Here is a 20432-nt window from a genome sequence, read left to right as displayed (position 1 = left end):
AGTGAGAGTGTGAGAGTAAGTGTGTGTGAGTGAGAGTGAGTGTGTGTGTGAGAGTGAGTGTGTGTGAGAGTGAGTGTGTGTGAGAGTGAGTGTGTGTGTGTGTGTGAGTGAGCGAGTGAGTGTGAGCGAGAGTGTGCGTGTGAGAGTGAGTGTGCGTGTGTGAGTGAGCGAGTGAGTGTGAGCGAGAGTGTGCGTGTGAGAGTGAGTGTGCGTGTGTGAGTGAGCGAGTGTGTGTGAGTGAGAGTGAGTGTGTGAGTGAGTGTGTGTGAGTGAGCGAGCGTGTGTGAGTGAGTGTGTGTGTGAGTGAGCGAGTGAGTGTGTGTGTGTGTGTGTGAGTGAGTGTGTGTGTGAGTGAGTGTGAGAGAGTGAGAGTAAGTGTGTGTGTGAGTGAGAGTGAGTGTGCGAGAGTGAGTGTGCGTGAGTGTGTGAGAGTGAGTGTGCCTGAGTGTGTGTGCGTGAGTGTGTGTGAGTGAGTGACGTGAGTGTGTGTGCGTGAGTGTGTGAGTGAGTGTGTGTGTGAGTGAGAGTGAGTGTGTGAGAGTGAGTGTGTCTGAGAGTGTGAGAGTAAGTGTGTGTGAGTGAGAGTGAGTGTGTGTGTGAGTGAGTGTGTGTGTGAGTGAGTGAGAGTGAGTGTGTGTGAGAGTGAATGTGTGTTAGAGTGAGTGTGCGTGAGTGTGCGTGTGAGAATGAGTGTGCGTGAGTGTGCGAGTGAGAGTGAGAGTGAGAGTAAGTGTGTGTGAGAGTGAGTGAGTGTGTGTGTGAGTGAGAGTGAGTGTGTGAGTGAGAGTAAGTGTGTGTGTGTGTGAGTGAGAGTGAGTGTGTGAGAGTGAGTGTGCGTGAGTGTGTGAGAGTGAGTGTGCGTGAGTGTGTGAGCGTGAGTGTGCGTGAGTGTGTGAGAGTGAGTGTGTGTGAGTGTGTGAGAGTGAGTGTGCGTGAGTGTGTGAGAGTGAGTGTGCGTGAGTGTGTGTGAGTGAGTGTGTGAGAGTGAGTGTGCGTGTGTGAGTGAGCGAGTGAGTGTGAGCGAGAGTGTGCGTGTGAGAGTGAGTGTGCGTGTGTGAGTGAGCGAGTGTGTGTGAGTGAGAGTGAGTGTGTGAGTGAGTGTGTGTGAGTGAGCGAGCGAGTGTGTGTGAGTGAGTGTGTGTGTGAGTGAGCGAGTGAGTGTGTGTGTGTGTGTGAGTGAGTGTGTGTGTGAGTGAGTGTGAGAGAGTGAGAGTAAGTGTGTGTGTGAGTGAGAGTGAGTGTGCGAGAGTGAGTGTGCGTGAGTGTGTGAGAGTGAGTGTGCCTGAGTGTGTGTGCGTGAGTGTGTGTGAGTGAGTGACGTGAGTGTGTGTGCGTGAGTGTGTGAGTGAGTGTGTGTGTGAGTGAGAGTGAGTGTGTGAGAGTGAGTGAGTGAGAGTGAGTGAGTATGTGTGTGAGTGAGAGTGAGTGTGTGTGAGAGTGAGTGTGTGAGTGAGTGAGAGTGAGTGTGAGTGTGTGTGAGAGTGAGTGTGTGAGTGAGTGTGTGTGAGTGAGTGTGAGAGTGAGTGTGTGAGAGTGAGTGTGTGAGAGTGAGTGTGTGTGTGTGTGAGAGTGTGAGTGTGTGTGTGAGTGAGTGTGTGTGAGTGTGTGAGAGTGAGTGTGTGTGTCTGTAAGAGCGAGTGTGTGAGAGTGAGTGTGTCTGAGAGTGTGAGAGTAAGTGTGTGTGAGTGAGAGTGAGTGTGTGTGTGAGTGAGTGTGTGTGTGAGTGAGTGAGAGTGAGTGTGTGTGAGAGTGAATGTGTGTGAGAGTGAGTGTGCGTGAGTGTGCGTGTGAGAATGAGTGTGCGTGAGTGTGCGAGTGAGAGTGAGTGTGAGAGTAAGTGTGTGTGAGAGTGAGTGAGTGTGTGTGTGAGTGAGAGTGAGTGTGTGAGTGAGAGTGAGAGTAAGTGTGTGTGTGTGAGTGAGAGTGAGTGTGTGAGAGTGAGTGTGCGTGAGTGTGTGAGAGTGAGTGTGCGTGAGTGTGTGAGCGTGAGTGTGCGTGAGTGTGTGAGAGTGAGTGTGCGTGAGTGTGTGTGAGTGAGTGAGCGTGAGTGTGTGTGCGTGAGTGTGTGTGAGTGAGTGTGCGTGAGAGTGAGTGAGTGAGTGTGTGTGAGTGAGAGTGAGTGTGTGAGAGTGAGTGAGTGTGTGTGTGAGTGAGAGTGTGTGTGAGAGTGAGTGTGTGTGTGTGTGAGAGTGAGTGTGTGTGTGAGAGTGAGTGTGTGTGAGAGTGAGTGTGTGTGAGAGTGTGTGTGAGAGTGAGTGTGTGTGAGAGTGAGTGTGTGTGAGAGTGAGTGTGTGTGTGTGAGAGTGTGTGTGTGTGTGTGAGAGTGTGTGTGTGTGTCTGTGAGAGCGAGTGTGTGAGAGTGAGTGTGTCTGAGTGTGAGAGTGAGTGTGTGTCTGTGTGTCTGTGAGAGTGAGTGTGTGTCTGTGTGTCTGAGAGTGAGTGTGAGTGTGTGAGAGTGAGAGTGTGTGTGTGTGAGAGTGTGTGTGTGTGAGAGTGAGTGTGTGTGTGTGTGTGTGAGAGTGAGTGTGTGTGTGTGTGTCTGTGAGAGTGAGTGTGTGTGTGTGAGAGTGAGTGTGTGTGTGTGTGTCTGTGAGAGTGAGTGTGTGTGTTTGTATGTGTGTGTGAGAGAGTGTGTGTGTGTGTGTGTGAGTGTGTGTGTGAGAATGAGTGTGTGTCACCGACCTGCTGTTGGCTGGCGGCTCCTCAGAGAAGGAGCTGGTTTTAGAGAAGAGCCTTGACTTCCTGTTAAGACCCAGAGCAGACATATGATGACTGAGGAAAGAGCGACCCCTGGTGGTCCAGTGACGTGGTGGCAGGTAGCACAAGGGGTGAGGTGGGGGATGGGGGTGAGGAGGCACAGAAGGAAACACCAGCAGTTTAACTAAGAATCCTGCACCAAGACACCCACAAAACACCAGAGCCAGGAGCAGACCCAGACCCAGACCCAGAGCCAGGAGCAGACCCAGACCCAGAGCCAGAGCCAGAGCCAGGAGCAGACCCAGATCCAGACCCAGGAGCAAAGCCAGACACAGAGCCAGGAGCATAGCAAGACCCAGGAGCAGAGCCAGAACCAGAGCCAGGAGCATAGCCAGAGCCAGGAGCAGACCCAGGAGCAGAGCCAGAGCCAGGAGCAGAGCCAGAGCCAGAGCCAGGAGCAGACCCAGAGCCAGAGCCAGGAGCAGAGCCAGTGCCAGAGCCAGGAGAAGAGCCAGACCCAGAGCCAGGAGCAGACCCAGACCCAGAGCCAGACCCAGAGCCAGGAGCAGACCCAGGAGCAGACCCAGACCCAGACCCAGGAGCAGACCCAGACCCAGACCTAGAAGCAGAGCCAGACCCAGATCCAGGAGCAGAGCCAGACCCAGATCCAGGAGCAGAGCCAGACACAGAGCAAGGAGCAGAGCCAGAGCCAGAGCCAGATCCAGGAACAGAGCCAGGAGCAGAGCCAGAGCCAGAGCCAGAGCCAGGAGCAGAGCCAGACCCAGGAGCAGACCCAGAAGCAGGCCCAGAGCCAGGAGCAGACCCAGACCCAGAGCAAGGAGCAGAGCCAGACACAGAGCCAGGAGCATAGCAAGACCCAGGAGCAGACCCAGACCCAGACCCAGGATCAGAGCCAGACACAGAGCCAGAAGCAGAGCCAGATCCAGGGCCAGGAGCAGAGCCAGGAGCAGACCCCGAGCCAGAGCCAGGAGCAGAGCCAGACCAGTTACCGTGGTGAGGTGACCTCACTTGAGACACTCCAAACTAGACATCATGTCTAACCCCTGATAACCTGACACAACTGTTATTAAAACATTAACTGATATCAGCATAATACCAAATATAAGTGTGACTGACATTACAGTCTGCTGCTGACATCCAGTGGTCAAATACAGCAACTGCACCACCAGTGTGGACCAGAGTCTCGTTCTAGGACTGGTGACCCTAGCCCCTGAATACATGAGATCAGTTTCTGTGACGCAAGACATTCTGTCTTTCATTTTTATAGATTGTTCTAATAAAGTGGGCGTGGCCATCAGGCTCAAGAGGCTCAAGGCTCCACCTACTTCTTGCTGGTATGTTTTCCTTTGATGGAGAACAGACATCAAATGTTCACTGCTGACAACAGAGATGTCTGATGTTTTTTGTGTTATGTACAAGAGATCAATCAATGAGATCAGATGTGTCCTGACATCCATAAATGACCGGAAAATGGCTCGCCATGTCTCCAAATGTGATTTTAAAATCCCGGAAAGGAGCCCAGCAGACACGTTCTGTCTGTCATAGAACCGGAAATTAATCCTGATAACTGATGATCATCATGATGAAAGCTGCAGCGTCTCTACTGACAAACCGGTCCATTCAGGCACCGCTGTGAGTGTCACCAGCAGAAAAATGAACTCAAACAACGATGTCAAAGTCAAATGCACCTAATGTGGTCCAGAGAGGACGCGCGACCCACCACAGGTCTCAGCTCACTTCCTGTTGCTGCCACGACAAAACTCTTCTCCAAGTTGTCAGCAGTCATCAAGTCCAGTTACTCTGACTTGTGATTGGTCTCTTGGTCAGCAAGCTACTCGCTCAAATCTTATATGTGTGTAACGTTAATATGCAAATACAGCATCATCTCATTAAATATGCAGATATCATCAGACATGACCAGAAGTCAAACGTGGACGGACCCGGCAGGGCCCACGGTGAGAACTGTGGGTTCTCTGATTGGCAGTTCTGACAGTTCTGCAGGAGCAAGGATTGAAAGTTGTGCAAACTTACGCGCAACACGGTGACTTTCCTTCCTCTTCTGTGGTTACGATGGTGTTGGTATCGCCATGGGGAGGCAGAGGAGACCCCCTTTGGGATCCTGAAGGACTGGAGGTAGGGCTGGCGGGGTCAGAGGTTAACAGAGGGGACTCTCTTCTGTTGGATCCTGCTGTGGGGCTAGAGATGGGGGAGGAGGGGGAGAGGAAGGCAGGGGGGGTAGGAGATGAGCAGGGGGATGTGGAGGGTGGTGGCGGCAGAAGATCCGGGAGGTTCTGACTGGATGAGCGGCGACTCTTTCGACCTTCCAGCTCAACAACAGCCATCTTCCTCCGCTCCTTGCGAAGGTGAGGGGAGGATTCGCTGTCCATCTCGCCATCCTCGTACCTCAGAGAGGTCTAAAACACACACACACACACACACACACACACACACACACACACACACACACACACACACACACAGGTTTTAAATCACAGAGAGGGAGACACATTTACACGAAAATCTAAAATCATACAAACAATACTAATCAATAGTCCAGCTGGTGGCGCCATGCTCCTTCATCTTCCTAGTTTAAAGGCCAACACAAAGGAGGAAGTGATGTCATGGGTGGGGGTGCAGGTCACAGGTTGGGTACCTCATAGATGGTGAACTGGGCCCGCAGGTCTGCCTCTGTCCCCTTGTTGCTCATGTGCTTGTGGATGACTGTCTCCATCCCAAGCTGCTCCAGGCTGTCCGTCACATCATAGAAGGAGTCCTGGTCAGGAAGCACGGCCAGGGTCTGACCACACACACACACACACACACACACACACATAATTACACAACTGTTGTGTGAGGGGTGTCTGCGTGTTGAGGAGGCCCCATGTCGTGTTCACCTTGTTGATGAGGGTCATGGCGAACATGAGCAGCTCAGTGTCAGACCCGTTTCTCTCCTCCAGAACCTCCATCAGATAGCTCCACGCCTTCACACCTGCCACACACAAAGTACTTGCTACTTCACCTGAGCTGTCAGAAGCATGTGTGCACACGTGCATATGTATAACTACATTCTTATGTATACTTGTGTGTGTGTGCGCGTGTGTACCTCTCCTCTGGTCCACCTTGTTGACGGCGTTGATCAGCAGAGGGCTGTTAGACTCTGAATATTCCACGAAGACAATGAGCAGCTTCAAAGCGGTTTTCACCACCAGGCGAGACTGAGGACACACCAGGATGTTCAGTGTCTGTCCACCAGGTGGCAGCACAGCACTCTGTCACTCCCCACATCATCCATCCCTCCATCCTTCACCCATAGTCACATCAGTAAATAGCTTTAATCTAGAGCTCCTCCCACTGCTTCAGGAAACGATGATCTTATTACACATTCAAAGGTGACATGATTTGTGTAAATAAGAGAGAACTGTTTTCCAGAGGACCATCCAAAAGACCCTCGAGGACCCTCTGGAGTCCCCAGACCACACATTGAGTGCCTGTTTTATGGCTCTCAGCTACGTATGAATGCATGCAACTTCCTGTGCCGCCTTTGGTGGACAAACTGCTCTGCGGTCACACATTTCATCTTAAGTCATGATGGAACCGTTCCCTCAAGATGAAGCCTCCAGGTCAGCTGGACTTGAGGTTTCTGCCGTGTTTGCTTGATCTTAGACAGCGGGTGCTGTCCCGACAGAATCAATCTCACATGTCAACGATGAGGATCAAACCAGCAGTAGTTAATTGTGAAGGACTCACCAGACTTCCTGTGAGCATGTAGAGCCACTCCACCGTCTCACTGTGGTTTATCACGCCGTTCATCCCATCCACAAACAGCATGATCTGACTGAGAGCTGCACGTACGCACACGCACACCACACACACACACACACACACACACACACACAGATCAGTTTTCATGTCGGCGTCCGTCAGCTCCAGACAAACCTATAATCTGCAGTGCTGACTCAGCTCTTGTTAGTGTGTTTCCATCCTTCATGGCTTCACAGTGCGACATATAAAGTGTGTGTGTGTGTGTGTGTGTGTGTGGTTTCATTTGACTGGTTTTAGAGTTGTTAAGACATCAACATTGCCATCCATCACATTAGAGCAACCTCATCAGAAACCAACAAAATGATGTGTGTTTTAAAAGCTCCAGACACTTCCAGTTCTTCCTACCGGACACTGGGGCCAGTCATGGCTGCTAACAGGCAGCCTGAGCTGCTGCTGCTGCTAACAGGCAGCCTGAGCTGCTGCTGCTGCTAACAGGCAGCCTGAGCTGCTGCTGCTGCTAACAGGCAGCCTGAGCTGCTGCTGCTGCTGCTAACAGGCAGCCTGAGCTGCTGCTGTTGCTGCTAACAGGCAGCCTGAGCTGCTGCTGTTGCTAACAGGCAGCCTGAGCTGCTGCTGCTGCTAACAGGCAGCCTGAGCTGCTGCTGCTGCTAACAGGCAGCCTGAGCTGCTGCTGCTGCTGCTAACAGGCAGCCTGAGCTGCTGCTGTTGCTGCTAACAGGCAGCCTGAGCTGCTGCTGTTGCTAACAGGCAGCCTGAGCTGCTGCTGTTGCTAACAGGCAGCCTGAGCTGCTGCTGTTGCTAACAGGCAGCCTGAGCTGCTGCTGCTGCTGCTGCTGCTGCTGCTGCTGCTGCTGCTAACAGGCAGCCTGAGCTGCTGCTGCTGCTGCTGCTGCTGCTAACAGGCAGCCTGAGCTGCTGCTGCTGCTGCTGCTAACAGGCAGCCTGAGCTGCTGCTGCTGCTGCTGCTAACAGGCAGCCTGAGCTGCTGCTGCTGCTGCTAACAGGCAGCCTGAGCTGCTGCTGCTGCTAACAGGCAGCCTGAGCTGCTGCTGCTGCTGCTGCTAACAGGCAGGTAGCCAGCCTGTTCCTTTTTTCTTCTCGCGTGCCATCTGTATGCATCAGGTACCATTTTGGCTAAACTCTATTCTAAACTTTTAGACCCTGATTTCGTCAGTCAATATTTCTTGTCTGCACTGTCGCTGGAAGTCCTGTGACTGTGTTGGTAGGAGCAGCGAAGGTCGCCGTCCAAGGGCTGGGACGGCTGTCTTTTTTTGGTTTGTTTGCCAGCATCTCATGATAACTATTAACTTGCTTACTGTGTGTCAACGGTTGTTGGTGTAGGCAGCGTCCGCGCTCCCTCTCCCCAGCGACTGATTATCTTTGTTAGCTTTGATTTGCTTGTTTGGAATAGCGGCGGTGTTCGCTAAAGCATCTTTACTTACAGCTGTGTAAGTTGCGGTCACTGACGGTGAAGGTAGCGTTGCGCTCCCCGCTCCCAGTTTTGTGGGGGCTTGTTTTGTGTTAACTCTGATTGCTTCCGCCGGGACTGATAACGGTGCTTGATTTCTCATTTAATTCCTGCCGGAGCGTTCGCGTGGTGGGCTGATATTTTTTCGATTCTCTTGATAGCCTGGAACCTCTGCTGGTGAAGGCAGCATTCTCGCCCCTTCTCCCAGTGGATGGTTTACTCCTGTGTAAGTGTTTGTGTTCACACTTGGCTGACGGGAGTTTTATTCCCCCTTGTGTACGCCAAATACCTTCTGTTACGGGCTGACCTGAGTGCTGTTGGCGCTAACCTTCCGCCAAACACTCCGATCCCTCCTGAGTAGGCGGCGTTGCACCCCCTTCCCTCAGTTGAAGTATTTCTCTGCTAAATACCATTTGCTGCTATGGATGGTTGCCATTGCTTTGTTGGCTGTGGGGCTCCCCTGCAGGCCAGTGATGGTAATGACCTCTGCCCGGCGTGTCTCGGTCTCGACCATCTGAGGGAGGCGATGTCTGCGGAGTTGGCTGAGATGAGGTCCCTTTTGCAAGTTGGTCACTCTGATCCTCTTTTGGAGGCCGCAAGGGAATCCACTCAACCGATGCCCGTGTTGGATCCAGAAGATGACGTTCTCTCTCTGGCAGCCTCAGCCTCTCATTTCCAAGACGATGAGGGGCACAGGGCCTCTCAAGCCTCAGACCCTGGCTCCCTGTCTTCGACTCAGAACTCTTTGAGTGAGGCAGGTGATAGCTCCATGCAGGCCATTCTGTATAGGGCCCTGGAGCACCTGCAGCAGGACATACCGCCGCAGGCTGAAGCGGTATCTGAGAGCACCTTCTTCAGGCGCAGACGAGCCCCTACCGCTTTCACTGTTCCCCCCTCACAGGAATATTTGAGGGAGTTACACACTTGTTGGAGAGATACTGAGGCTCTTTCACGTCTCTAAGCTGATGGTCGAGCCCTGGCGGCCATGCATGATGCTGCAGGAGCTGGCTGGACCGCATGCCTGCTATTGAGCCTGCCGTCGTGTCCCTCATTGTGTCTCCTGATGAGGCCCTGCGGGTGGCTGTCAGGTGCCCTTGACCTCAGAGTCGGATCACGAACGATCTTATGAGGGCTTACAATGCTGGAGCACGCGGAAGCTGTATTGGCAACTCATCAGCTCACCTTATGTTTGCGCTCTCAACTTCTCTGCAGGAAGGGGTGGGCTGAGGCGTACGTCATTGGTTTTTGCGATGTGTCTCTGCAAGCTTTTGCCCTCATGTAAAGGGAACTTGGGCAGATGATGTCTTTTCTGGTTCAGACTCGCCGCCAAGGATGGCTTGCACAGTCCCCCCTGATGGAGGCGTGTAGGAGGACACTCTGCAGCGTTCCGGTGATGCCAGTGGAGATATTCGGCTCAGCTGCTCTTGCGGTACTGGAGCAAGCGGTTTGAGCTCGGGAGACCAGCCAGCAGCTTTCAGGTCTCAATAGGAACATGCCTCTCCCCAGCAGGTCTGAAGCCCCCTTGGCTGCCATGCTAGCCCGTGCAGTCTCGTTCTACTGGCGGTTATGGTCCTCAGCACTCCATGCGGAGGCAGACTGAGGATTTTCTGGGCGCTGCTCACGTGCCCCCCAGGCAATCTCGGGACCCGGCCCCTCGAACCCCAGACTCTGCCCACCACCGAACCCCAAACCCTACCCGCCACACCCCCAGGGCCCCTAGGGGTCAGGGGGCTAAGGATTGAGGCTCTGAGGCCGGCCGTCGGATAGTTTTCTCACCAGCAGCTTGATTACTGGGCGAGTCACGCTTCGGACCCTTGGGTGCTTTCAGTTCCGGCGCCGGCCCCCTGTATCCAGCCGGGTCAAAATGACCATCATCAAAATGGACTTGGACTCAGGAAATGTGACATAAAAGGGCTAAATCAATCCATCCATTCTGTTAATGATGACTAGTCATGTTGGTGTGTCAGTGCAGGTACACACGTGTAATTACTAATATTATGACCATCTGTAAGGTGGGTGGGGCCCACTCTTGTTCTAGCTCACTGGGATGCTGTGTCACACTTCATAGAACAGAAGTCCCCTGAATCAGTGACACCTGCATTATCCCGCTGTGACGCTTCAAGATGGCTGCCATGAAGAGGTCCAAACTAAAGAGGGGGTCAGCCTGGCAAGCAGTGGGGACTCACCTCGCAGGATGTAGTTCTGGTAGTTATGGTCGGCTTCTGCTCCAACTTTAATGAGGCACGTCAAACCTTCAGAAGCCACAAACTCTGGAACCAGGTCCTTATCGTCCTGTGGACACACAAGGCAGCGATGGGAGCTGAGAGACCCTTGCCACATTCTTGTCTGCCACATCACTTTTAACAATCACTTTGTACTACCACACCTTTGATGCAAACCTGATGCAACAAGACATGCAAAAGAGTAACAGGTTAGCTACGCCCCATCCCACCCCCACATTACCTGGAAGAGTTGTTTAAGAGAGAAGAGCGAGCGCCGGAGCTCTGGACCCTGAGAGTTGTACAGTTTCTCTGAAGGAACAACAAACATGGGACGTTACAATCAACAATACCCACACATGGTTCCTGTTTGAGTGTGTGTGGGCGCGCGCACTTAAAGAAACTAACCACAATGAACTTTAACTGCCATGATAAACAGACATGAATCATCAGTCCAAACACAGCAGAGAATGGCACTCCTGTCTTCACCAGAATGCACAAACTTACTGAGAATTTGTGTAGAAGTAAATGTGTGTGTGTGTTAAATTTCCTGTTTGTCTCCGTCGGAGGTCGTCTGAATAATGAACCCTGAATCAGACCATTTCAGTAAAAATCTTCACATATAAGCACACCACTCAGCTGCGTTTGTTCCAACTGTTTATCTCAGAGTAAACAGGAAGTTCATCACTCTGGTGTGAACGTGAATGAAAGTCTGGACCTCATCATGAAGAGGACGTTGCTCCAGAAACAGCAGCCAAGGCCTGACAGAGGGCTTGGTGGCGCCCTGTCAAAGAGACTTGAAAACCGTATCGTCCAGGTCAGAGAGAGACAGACAACTCGGCTCAGACCCCAAAAATTCTTCAGCTGACATGTTAAACAGCAATCTGCTGTTTTACAATATCCTGGAACCATCATCTTATCGTGGTTTATCGAGTTTGAGTGCCCTAGTGACCCTAGGAGCTATGTTGTCAGGACATTTTGCCCCTGGTAGGGTGACCCAAGGTGGACTGGTCCTAGGCAAAGGGCCAGACAAAGAGCGGTTCATAACATTGAGGGGTTTGTGACCTGACTGTTGACTGTGCTGATGCGTTGAACTGCAGTTCAGGGTACCCACGCCTTTTTGGGGTCCCTGGGGTGCTGGATGCCGCCCCGACTGGGGGACTCCATTGTCCTACTGGGGGACTTCAACGCTCACGTGGGCAGTGACAACCTGACCTGGAGTCCAATCTCTGGGACAGAAGTTACAGAGGCAGTGAAGCCAGGGTACCGGCAAGGAGGGTCAGGGCGATAGTCGAACCTCAGATCGAGGAGGAGCAATGTGGTTTTTGTCCAGTCCATCAAACTGTGGATCAGCGCTTCACCCTCGCTAGGGTGCTGGAGGCAGCATGGGAGTTTGCCCAACCAGTCCACATGTGTTTTGTGGATCTGGAGAAGGCTCATGACCGTGTTTCCAGGAGCACCCTGTGGGGGGTACTTCGGGAGTATGGGGTGGATGGCCCCTTTCAAAGGCCCGTACAGTCTCTCTATCAGAGGAGTGAGAGTCTGGTTCGTGTTGCCGGCAGTTAAGTCAGACTTGTTCCCAGTGAGGGTTGGACTCTGCCAAGGCTACACTTTGTTACCGGTTCTGTTCATAACTTTTATGGACAGGATTTCTAGGTGCCACCGGGTGGTGGAGGGTTCAAGTTTGGTTACGGGAGGGTGTCGTCTCTGCTTTTTGCGGATGATGTGGTCCTCTTAGCTCCATCAAAACAACCTCCAGCTCTTCCTAGGAAAGTTCAAAGCCGAATGTGAAGCAGCTGGGATGAGAATCAGCACCTCCAAGTCTGAGGCCATGGTCCTCAGCCAGAAATGGACGGCCTGCCCACTCCAGTTTAAGTATCTCGGGGTCTTGTTATCGAGTGAGGGTAGGACAGAGAGGGAGATTGACAGGTTGATTGGCGTGGCGTCCACAGTGAAGCGGGTGCAGAAGCAGTCCGTTGTGGTAAAGAGGGAGCTTAGCCAAACGGTGAAGCTCTCTATTTACCTGTCAATCTACGTTCCAACCCTCACCTGTGGTCATGAGCTCTGGGTAATGACCGAAAGAATGAGATCATGAATACAAGCGGCCGAAATGAGTTTCCTCCTCAGGGAGGCTGGGCTTTCCCTTAGAGACAGGGTTAGAAGGTCAGTCCTTCAGGAGGGACTCAGAGTAGAGCTGCTGCTCCTCCAGGTAGAGGAGTCAGTGGAGGTGGTTCAGGCATCTGGTGAGGATGCCTTCCTCAGGAGGTGTTCCAGGCATGTCTGACCAGGAGGAGGCCTCAGGGCCGAACCAGGACACGCTGGAGGGATTATATCTCTTGGCTGGCCAGGGAACGCCTCAGGATTCCCCAGAAGAGCTGGTGGAAGTGGCTGGGAGAGGACAGTCTGGGCTTCCTTGCTGAGGCTGAGGCCCCACAACCCGGACCAACCGGATAAGTGGAGGAGGACGAGGAGGAGAATAATAAATCAGTGATGACATCAAAGTATTCATGGTCACTGATCACAACCATTCCAGAGTTGGGATGGTCAAATGTATCATCATGTCATGTAACTGGTGGTCAAAGAATGATGTGATATTTGTTCCTGCCAGCAGGCACACAGGTGTCTGACCTCTAACGCGCCGCCAGCACCATGTCTGAAAGCTCGTCCTCACAAACTGTAGCGTTATCACTTGATTGAGGAGCAAGTGACCGAACAGTCGGAGCTTCGCTGGTTTGACTCTTTAGCGTCGGCAGTATGTTTGACAAGTTTACTCAGCATTACAGACTGTAGCTGCAATCCATGTTACTGTGAGGTTATGGACACATTGACCCGAACACAGATGGCGCTGGCTGGTAACCGATAAGCAGTGATGAGCTCCATCAAAGATGCATTGTGGAACTCATAGTCCACTAGATCTGCCCGACTTGTCAACCAGAGTTTCGTCTCAGAAAACGACAACTGATGGGCATCCAATCCAAGATGGCTGCTAGCCAGTGGCACCGTTACAAGGACAGCTGAGAAGGTTAACGGAAGAATGCCACAGGATCAGATGGCGCTAGAACTGTTTTATGATGCCAACACACACATCAGCTGATTGTGTGTGTGTGTGTGTGTGTGTGTGTGTGTGAGGAATTCCCTTCTGCTGATGTCATTCTCACACACATTTCACATAGTTCCAACTGATGCCTGCATGAAGGACTCAACCTGTAGATGAGAGAAGTAACTGGTCTGGTGAAACGCCATCAGATTGGACCAGAGAGCATGGTGGCACTCCAGCAGGTGATGGGACAGATGGGTGGGGGGATTGCTGCCGAAACAGGAAGTGTCAAATAAGCTCTGAGTGGTATTTCCTGTTAGTGCCAGTGCTGGTAAATGGCCTGAACAACAGCTTCATTTAGAGAAAACCTCCTGGGATCAGAGATGGCTGTTGGTTTCCGTTAGACAAGTCGCCACACCTGCTGCTTCGAGCACGCCATCTATGTCACCCTTCAAACATGCCATGTTAACCTGTTTTACTGTTCACGATACATTTGGTTATCTTCATCTTTAGATCTAGTTCAGCTGGTTGTGGCATCACACCCATGTCTTCTATTTCTTCCTCATGTTTGTTGTTACATCCCAGTGAGCTACAGGAGGAGGAAGAGGAAGAGGCGGGGTCACGCCAGGCAAGGAGGAAGGGAAGGACGGAGGTATCTCAGCAGGAAACCAGGGAATGTTGACACTCCCAAAAATGTGACATTATCTACAAAAAGGCTACTGTATTACAATTGTAGATTCTCATGACCTCACACTACTTCCAGCTGTAACAAAATGACATTGGCACCATGGTGGCACAAGCCTTCAAGTGTCTGGTCCCTGAACCAGACATGGCGGTCCAACCAGTGCTGTTTGGGTCCTCTGAGCTCAGATCCTCAGACTCCAGGGGATGATGTTATGATCACAGACACGACGTTGTTCGGTATCACGTTTCTAGAACTTCCGCAGCTGATACAGAGCAGAAATTATTTTTTTTTTACATAGATAGTGACAAGGTAAATGGCGACCCTCTCCCTCCTGCAAGAAGACGTTCCTGTCAAACTAGAACGTCCATTTTGAACAGAGAAGGGGCCTCAGACACCACCTATCATCCACCTACAATGCCGTCCTTAGATCCTCCCCAGGAGGTGCAGCCAGCTTTCACACCTTCATTCAGGTGACCTGAATGACCCTCCTAAGAGGGCTGGGAGGGGTAACAACCCGAAACGACTGACATTACCACCTGATGAGCCTCTTGTTCTGGCCTGACCACCACTTGTTTTTTCTTTGCCACCACCGCCTTGGGTGGTTCTATACCTGATACTTCCCACCAGAATTTTAGAACTTAAGAAGCTTCTTGGATGAGAGGTGAAACGTCTTCACTTACAAGAGGTTGAGTCCAGTTGCCTAGTTTGATCATTTTTTGAGGGTCTTCCTCCTGATGCTAACTTATAAACTGTGGCTGGGGTAACTTAAGCAACCAGCGGGTGATTTTATTAACCAGGACTCCAGGAGGATCCACAACTGCTATAAAGCTCCAAAAATGTTTATGTGACTGTAGTTAGTGGCAGAAAATGCTTAGTCCTCCTCTTCCAAACAAGCTAAAGCTAAGATAGCATCCACGGACTCAACATGCACTCATCCATGATGGTTTCACCTGTTCCATTTGACTATAGTATGAGAGTAGAGGGAAAAAAGCACCCATGTTTGCTGAGTTAAGTGTGAGTGTGAGTCTGTTTGTTGGTGCTAAATGGATCGGAGCAGCCGAGTGTTACTTGGTTTGAAGCAAAATGTATCGGAGCCTAGCATAGCCATATAAAAGGTTATGTAGCCCCACATCCAGATGCATATTCTCAATATACCTGCTTGAGGAATGCTCTAGAAACCAGACTCATAAGGACTCGTATCCCGCATCTCTCTACTGGAAAATGCCTTTATCATTAAAAGGCCAAATTCTGCAAATCCAAGCTGATTAAGCTTTTAACTTGGACCTTTATCAATTTGGAATGTTGTGATTTTCCACTGAGTAGAGGAATATCAGTGTCACAACTTCCTCCAGACAATAAAACGCAACGTCTCTGGGTTCAGCCCATCTGGAGTCTCCAATTACGACTGCGTTCTCCTGCTCACGGTAGTCAAATTGTTCCGTTCGTTCTTCTAGATCTTGTAAAAACAAAGATGAGAAATGAAGTACTTAACTTTGTCATCAAACCAGTCTGGAGTCCATCCTTTGTCAAGATTCTGACGAAGATAGACAATACTGCTCTGATGCTGGGTGACATTATCATAACCTGTGGCCCCGCCCCTCAAACAACAGCCTCTGCCCCAGTATATAGTAAACATGCCATCACTCCTTCCTCTGGCCACAGTCACCCCCTATGACCTCTTGAGATGTGGAGGCGGGGCTTCAGGGGCCTGAATGCCAACCGTCTTCAGATCACAAGCTGCTGAAAAACAGAGCTTCTTAAAAAGGAAGCTTAAATAACAGAACCTTTGTTGGTCGGTCACGTTATTGTCCTGATGTGTCACATGATTAGTTTCACAGAACCACTGAAACTGTTTGGGCAAAGGTTTCAAAAAATGCCAGGCGGATCCATGGTTTGACCTCGCAAAACCTCAGCATCAAAGCTGTCCACAGTCCTGCTGGTCTTCACGGATGCCCTCAGACCCCTCAGACCAAACTCCCTTAAAGTGCTAACAGCAAGTTTGACGTCAGATGAGTGCTTGTTGAAATCACTGTCACAGATTCCTCGTGTTTATAGTCAGATGCCTGGCTGGAGATCGGATGAACCATCTGTCCATCACACTGATGCACAAACCAAAGGAAGTCGGCAAGGGAGTGACAACAGGGCTTCCATGCAGGAAAGTGGTATCGTGGTACGACAACTTGAGTGAGCCCATGTTATTGTGATTTACAGCCATTTATTCAACTGTGCACACGCATGTGCACAAACGCACGCGGTCCATTTTACTTCAATTTGAAATTCCGCTCCTTAGAGGGCCTGTAAGTTCATCCCTGGCCTGCCAGCCTGAGCTCACAGCTCAGTCTTTTCTTTCTAGTAACAGCGAGACAATCTGGAATCTCCTGTTTTCCAGTGTGACCAGCCTGGCCGGTAGCCAGCCAATGTCTCGTCTTTCCAAATTTCTAACTGGTCACTTGCCATGGTGTGGTACTTCACCAGCATTATCATTAATTTTATCTTATTTTTAGTCATTTTCTGACTCATTTATCATGCATCGTAAGAATAATCACAAATTATATCTGAACAATTTTTAAACATAAAATTGTCACCTGGACAAGGAAACTGATAAAAACAAAAGTTCGGGTAAGAGAAGATCAGGGTTAGGGTCAGGGCAGGTCACGGTAGGGTTAGGGAACCTGTCCCTCCTCCCGCAGGAAGCAAAGGATGCACGGTCCATCCCTCCTCTACCAACTCCATAATCCTGACCCCTTTGGGGTGCACGGTTCTGTCGTCTGCCCCTCCTACCATATTGGACAACAGTCCAACCGTCCCCCATTGTTTGTGTTTTTTTTCTCTCTTCTTAAATAGTTTGTTTTTTTTATCCAAAAAATGAAATTGTTCTTAAAAAATGAAATCAGAATGTTTTTCAATGAAATAGTTATCTTTTTTCTATCCTGACTAATAAAGCAGCAATGGACTCCGTCACTGTCCAGCGTGGTTTGTTTGGGGTCGCGCCTCAGTTTCTTGGGCTCAGTCTCGGGTAGCATTTCCTTATCCAGGTTGGTGGTGCTTCCAGGGTACTTAACGCTTGGGTGCCTCAGCTCACAAACCCCCACACTTTTGTCTAAATCGTTACTGTCCTTTTTGTCTTTGAACCAAAATGCTCCCACACATCTGCGTTTAAGCCTGCAGGCGCTGGATTTATACTCGCCGCCATTCTCCTGAATGTCTCAGCTCTAACCTGATGAGAGAGGGGTTGGCGTCTGGGTAACTAGAAATGCTCTACAGCGACACCAGTGGCTGTCAGATAGAACTGCTCTTCCTGCAAAGTGCTGGACACGGAGGATTGGAATGGGGCTCAATGTATCGATACTCAGCTGAAAAATCGACACTCTGAGGAAACAAAATACCGATAAATATCACAGGATCGACAAACCTGCTCAGCCCGAATTAGGGCAGGGCAGGTTAGGGGCAGGGGCAGGGTAGGTTAGGGTCAGGGGCAGGGTAGGTTAGGGGCAGGGGCAGGGTAGGTTAGGGGCAGGGGCAGGGTAGGTTAGGGGCAGGGGCAGGGTAGGTTAGGGGCAGGGGCAGGGTAGGTTGGGGTCAGGGTCAGGGTCAGAGCAGGTGCATTAGAATTCCTTATGTTAGCAAGGGCCTCAGAAGAATCCAAGGCCATGAGTTGTGTGTTGGACTAGCAGAGACACGTCACTGTGGTGAAAACGTGGCTCTCGACTTTCCGTGAGTCATCAGCCAGTGGCTGGAAAGGAGAGGAGATAATTACCCAGGATGGCATGGACGCGCACCGACAGCTGAGTCCTCAGGATCAGGATGGGCTTCTTCCCTCGGCTGTCAAAAAAAGAGACGAGATGTGCTGAGAGCTGATGGAAACAACACAAGACACTCGCCATCACTGGCTGCTTCAGGTCACCGTGATGGCGAGCAGGTCGGGTAACTTCAGACATGTGGGTCCGTCTGCAGGGAGACGGGTAGAACCAGGACGTCCTCTAAACTAGTGTGGTTTCACCAGCTGATCCCAGAACAGCTGAGTTTCCAAACCAGCTTCCACTGGGAGTTTAGAGCATGGAAAGAATGAGTGGAGGGAGAGGGGGAGAGAGAGAGGGAGGAGGAGAGAGAGAGAGAGAGAAAGAGCAGGGGAGTGAGAGAGAAAGAGCAGGGGGAGAGAGAGAGAGAGAGAAAGAGCAGGGGGAGAGAGAGAGAGAGAAAGAGCAGGGGAGAGAGAGAGAGAGAGAGCAGGGGAGAGAGAGAGAGCAGGGGAGAGAGAGAGAGCAGGGGAGAGAGAGAGAGAGAAAGAGCAGGGGGAGAGAGAGAGAGAAAGAGCAGGGGGAGAGAGAGAGAGAAAGAGCAGGGGAGAGAGAAAGAGCAGGGGGAGAGAGAGAGAGAAAGAGCAGGGGAGAGAGAGAGAGCAGGGGAGAGAGAGAGAAAGAGAGAAAGAGCAGGGGGAGAGAGAGAGAGAGAAAGAGCAGGGGGAGAGAGAGAGAGAGCAGGGGAGAGAGAGAGAGAGAAAGAGCAGGGGGAGAGAGAGAGAGAGCAGGGGAGAGAGAGAGAGAGAAAGAGCAGGGGGAGAGAGAGAGAGAAAGAGCAGGGGAGAGAGAAAGAGCAGGGGAGAGAGAGAGAGCAGGGGAGAGAGAGAGAAAGAGCAGGGGGAGAGAGAGAGAGAGAAAGAGCAGGGGGGAGAGAGAGAGAAAGAGAGAAAGAGCAGGGGGAGAGAGAGAAAGAGCAGGGGGAGAGAGAGAAAGAGCAGGGGAAGAGAGAGAGAGAGAAAGAGCAGGGGGGGAGAGAGAGAGAAAGAGCAGGTGGAGAGAGAAAGAGAGAAAGAGCAGGGGGAGAGAGAGAAAGAGAGAAAGAGCAGGGGGAGAGAGAGAGAGAGAAAGAGCAGGGGGAGAGAGAGAGAGAGAAAGAGCAGGGGGGAGAGAGAGAGAAAGAGAGAAAGAGCAGGGGGAGAGAGAGAAAGAGCAGGGGGAGAGAGAGAGAGAGAAAGAGCAGGGGGGGAGAGAGAGAAAGAGCAGGGGGAGAGAGAGAGAGAGAAAGAGCAGGGGAGAGAGAGAGCAGGGGAGAGGGAGAGAGAGCAGGGGAGAGAGAGAGAGCAGGGGAGAGAGAGAGAGCAGGGGAGAGAGAGAGCAGGGGAGAGAGAGAGCAGGGGAGAGAGAGAAAGAGCAGGGGAGAGAGAGAGAGCAGGGGAGAGAGAGAGAGCAGGGGAGAGGGGGAGAGAGAGAGAGCAGGGGAGAGAGAGAGAGAGAAAGAGGGAGGGAGGTAGAGGGGGAGAGAGTAAAGCGGGAACAGGGGAAACATTTAATTAACGGAACATTGTGAGAATTTCTGGGTGATGTCATCGCACGTGTCACAGCTCCTGCTGTCAGTCCCCGCTGACCTGACACTTGGTTCTGAACCTTCTCACCATGTCGGAACAACTCAAGGGTCGTGTCTCCAGAGGTGCTCCTCCTCATGATCATGCGGGTCGCTGTGATGTCATACAAACAACAGAGCGCGTCTCCGTTGAGGAGTCAAGCTTGGCATCTAAGAGTGGCGTCCCGGGCGCGGCGGCACCACAGCCAGCGAGGGCCTGAAGCCTTGCCAGACCTGTGAGGTCGACTCGGTTTTATTTGACATTTTTTACTGATACACACTTTCATATTTGAATGTGTTGGAATCATGGAATATTCTGGCTCTGCTGGTCCGGAACCAACCAGGTCCGCTGGTCTGGACACGTTGGCACCGCTGGCCAGTCCAGACCCACTGGGAGAAATGTGAACTGTTCAAAACATGCTAGAAATTCATGTGACAACATGTCAGCGTTACTGAAGCGAGTGGGACCAGAGGGCCAACCTCCTCCAGTGAGGTCATCGCTCGGACGCCTGGCAGAACATGAGGATCCGATTACGTCTGAAACAACATGCAGGTGACGAAACCTGCATGTTGTTTGGCTTCACACCATCACTCCTCAACGGTCGATTTGAGAACAAACATTGATGGTCAAGTGGTCTGATGGGCGAGGGTGCGGAGGTCAGGTGGTTCTTACTGGACGTCTTGGTAGAAGCCGTCGAGCTCGTCTTTCTGCTCCAACAGAGACGCATCCAGGTCCAGGTAGTTTCCATGAGGGGACACCTGGAGAGTGCAGTCCTCCAGCTGAGTGAGTGAGAGAGCAGGGGAGGGAGAGAGAGAGAGAGAGAGAGAGAGAGAGAGAGAGAGAGAGAGAGAGAGAGAGAGAGAGAGAGAGAGAGAGAGAGAGAGAGAGAGAGAGAGAGAGAGAGAGAGAGAGTCAATGACCGAAGTGAAGTAAAATCTGGTCAACTGGACCTAAGTTTATCTTGAAGACGTTTCACCTCTCATCTGAGAGGCTTCTTCAGTTCTAGTGAAGAGTGTGGAAACTCCAGCTTATAAACCTGTGTGGGAGTGGTCAGTGCTATTGTGGTGGAAACGACCCTCCCGAGACTCACCTGGCCTCCCCAAACGACAGTCGTTGTGCGGTGTCAGGGAGTTTCAGGGGTGGTCGTTAGGGAGTTTCACCGACCACTCAGATGCTAATGG

General features: G+C 51.5%; 1 protein-coding gene across 5 annotated transcripts in view; it reads right to left on the bottom strand.

Moving 5' to 3' along the window:
- fhod1 (formin homology 2 domain containing 1) overlaps positions 1-20432 on the bottom strand; it is a 40515-nt gene that overhangs the window by 16442 nt on the left and 3641 nt on the right. For 3 of the 5 annotated variants that reach the window (XM_086191835.1, XM_086191841.1, XM_086191859.1), the window contains exons 2-11: positions 19924-20030; positions 17668-17732; positions 10433-10500; positions 10156-10261; positions 6466-6560; positions 5822-5933; positions 5613-5707; positions 5372-5515; positions 4750-5132; positions 2683-2790 (exon numbers count right to left, since the gene is read on the bottom strand). In XM_086191835.1, coding sequence (XP_086047961.1) covers positions 2683-2790; positions 4750-5132; positions 5372-5515; positions 5613-5707; positions 5822-5933; positions 6466-6560; positions 10156-10261; positions 10433-10500; positions 17668-17732; positions 19924-20030 — 1283 coding nt within the window. The remainder of the gene's footprint in view (positions 1-2682; positions 2791-4749; positions 5133-5371; positions 5516-5612; positions 5708-5821; positions 5934-6465; positions 6561-10155; positions 10262-10432; positions 10501-17667; positions 17733-19923; positions 20031-20432) is intronic. The other 2 variants (XM_086191851.1, XM_086191868.1) reach the window with 2 other exon arrangements.

This window comes from Aulostomus chinensis, chromosome 2 (genome assembly GCF_037954235.1).
Source record: "Aulostomus chinensis isolate RoL2024-O1b breed Wild chromosome 2, RoL_Achi_v1.0, whole genome shotgun sequence".
In the NCBI taxonomy this organism is placed as follows: Eukaryota; Metazoa; Chordata; class Actinopteri; order Syngnathiformes; family Aulostomidae; genus Aulostomus; species Aulostomus chinensis.
The sequence above is the reverse complement of the archived record's forward strand: the minus strand, read 5'-3'. Positions and strand labels throughout refer to the sequence as shown.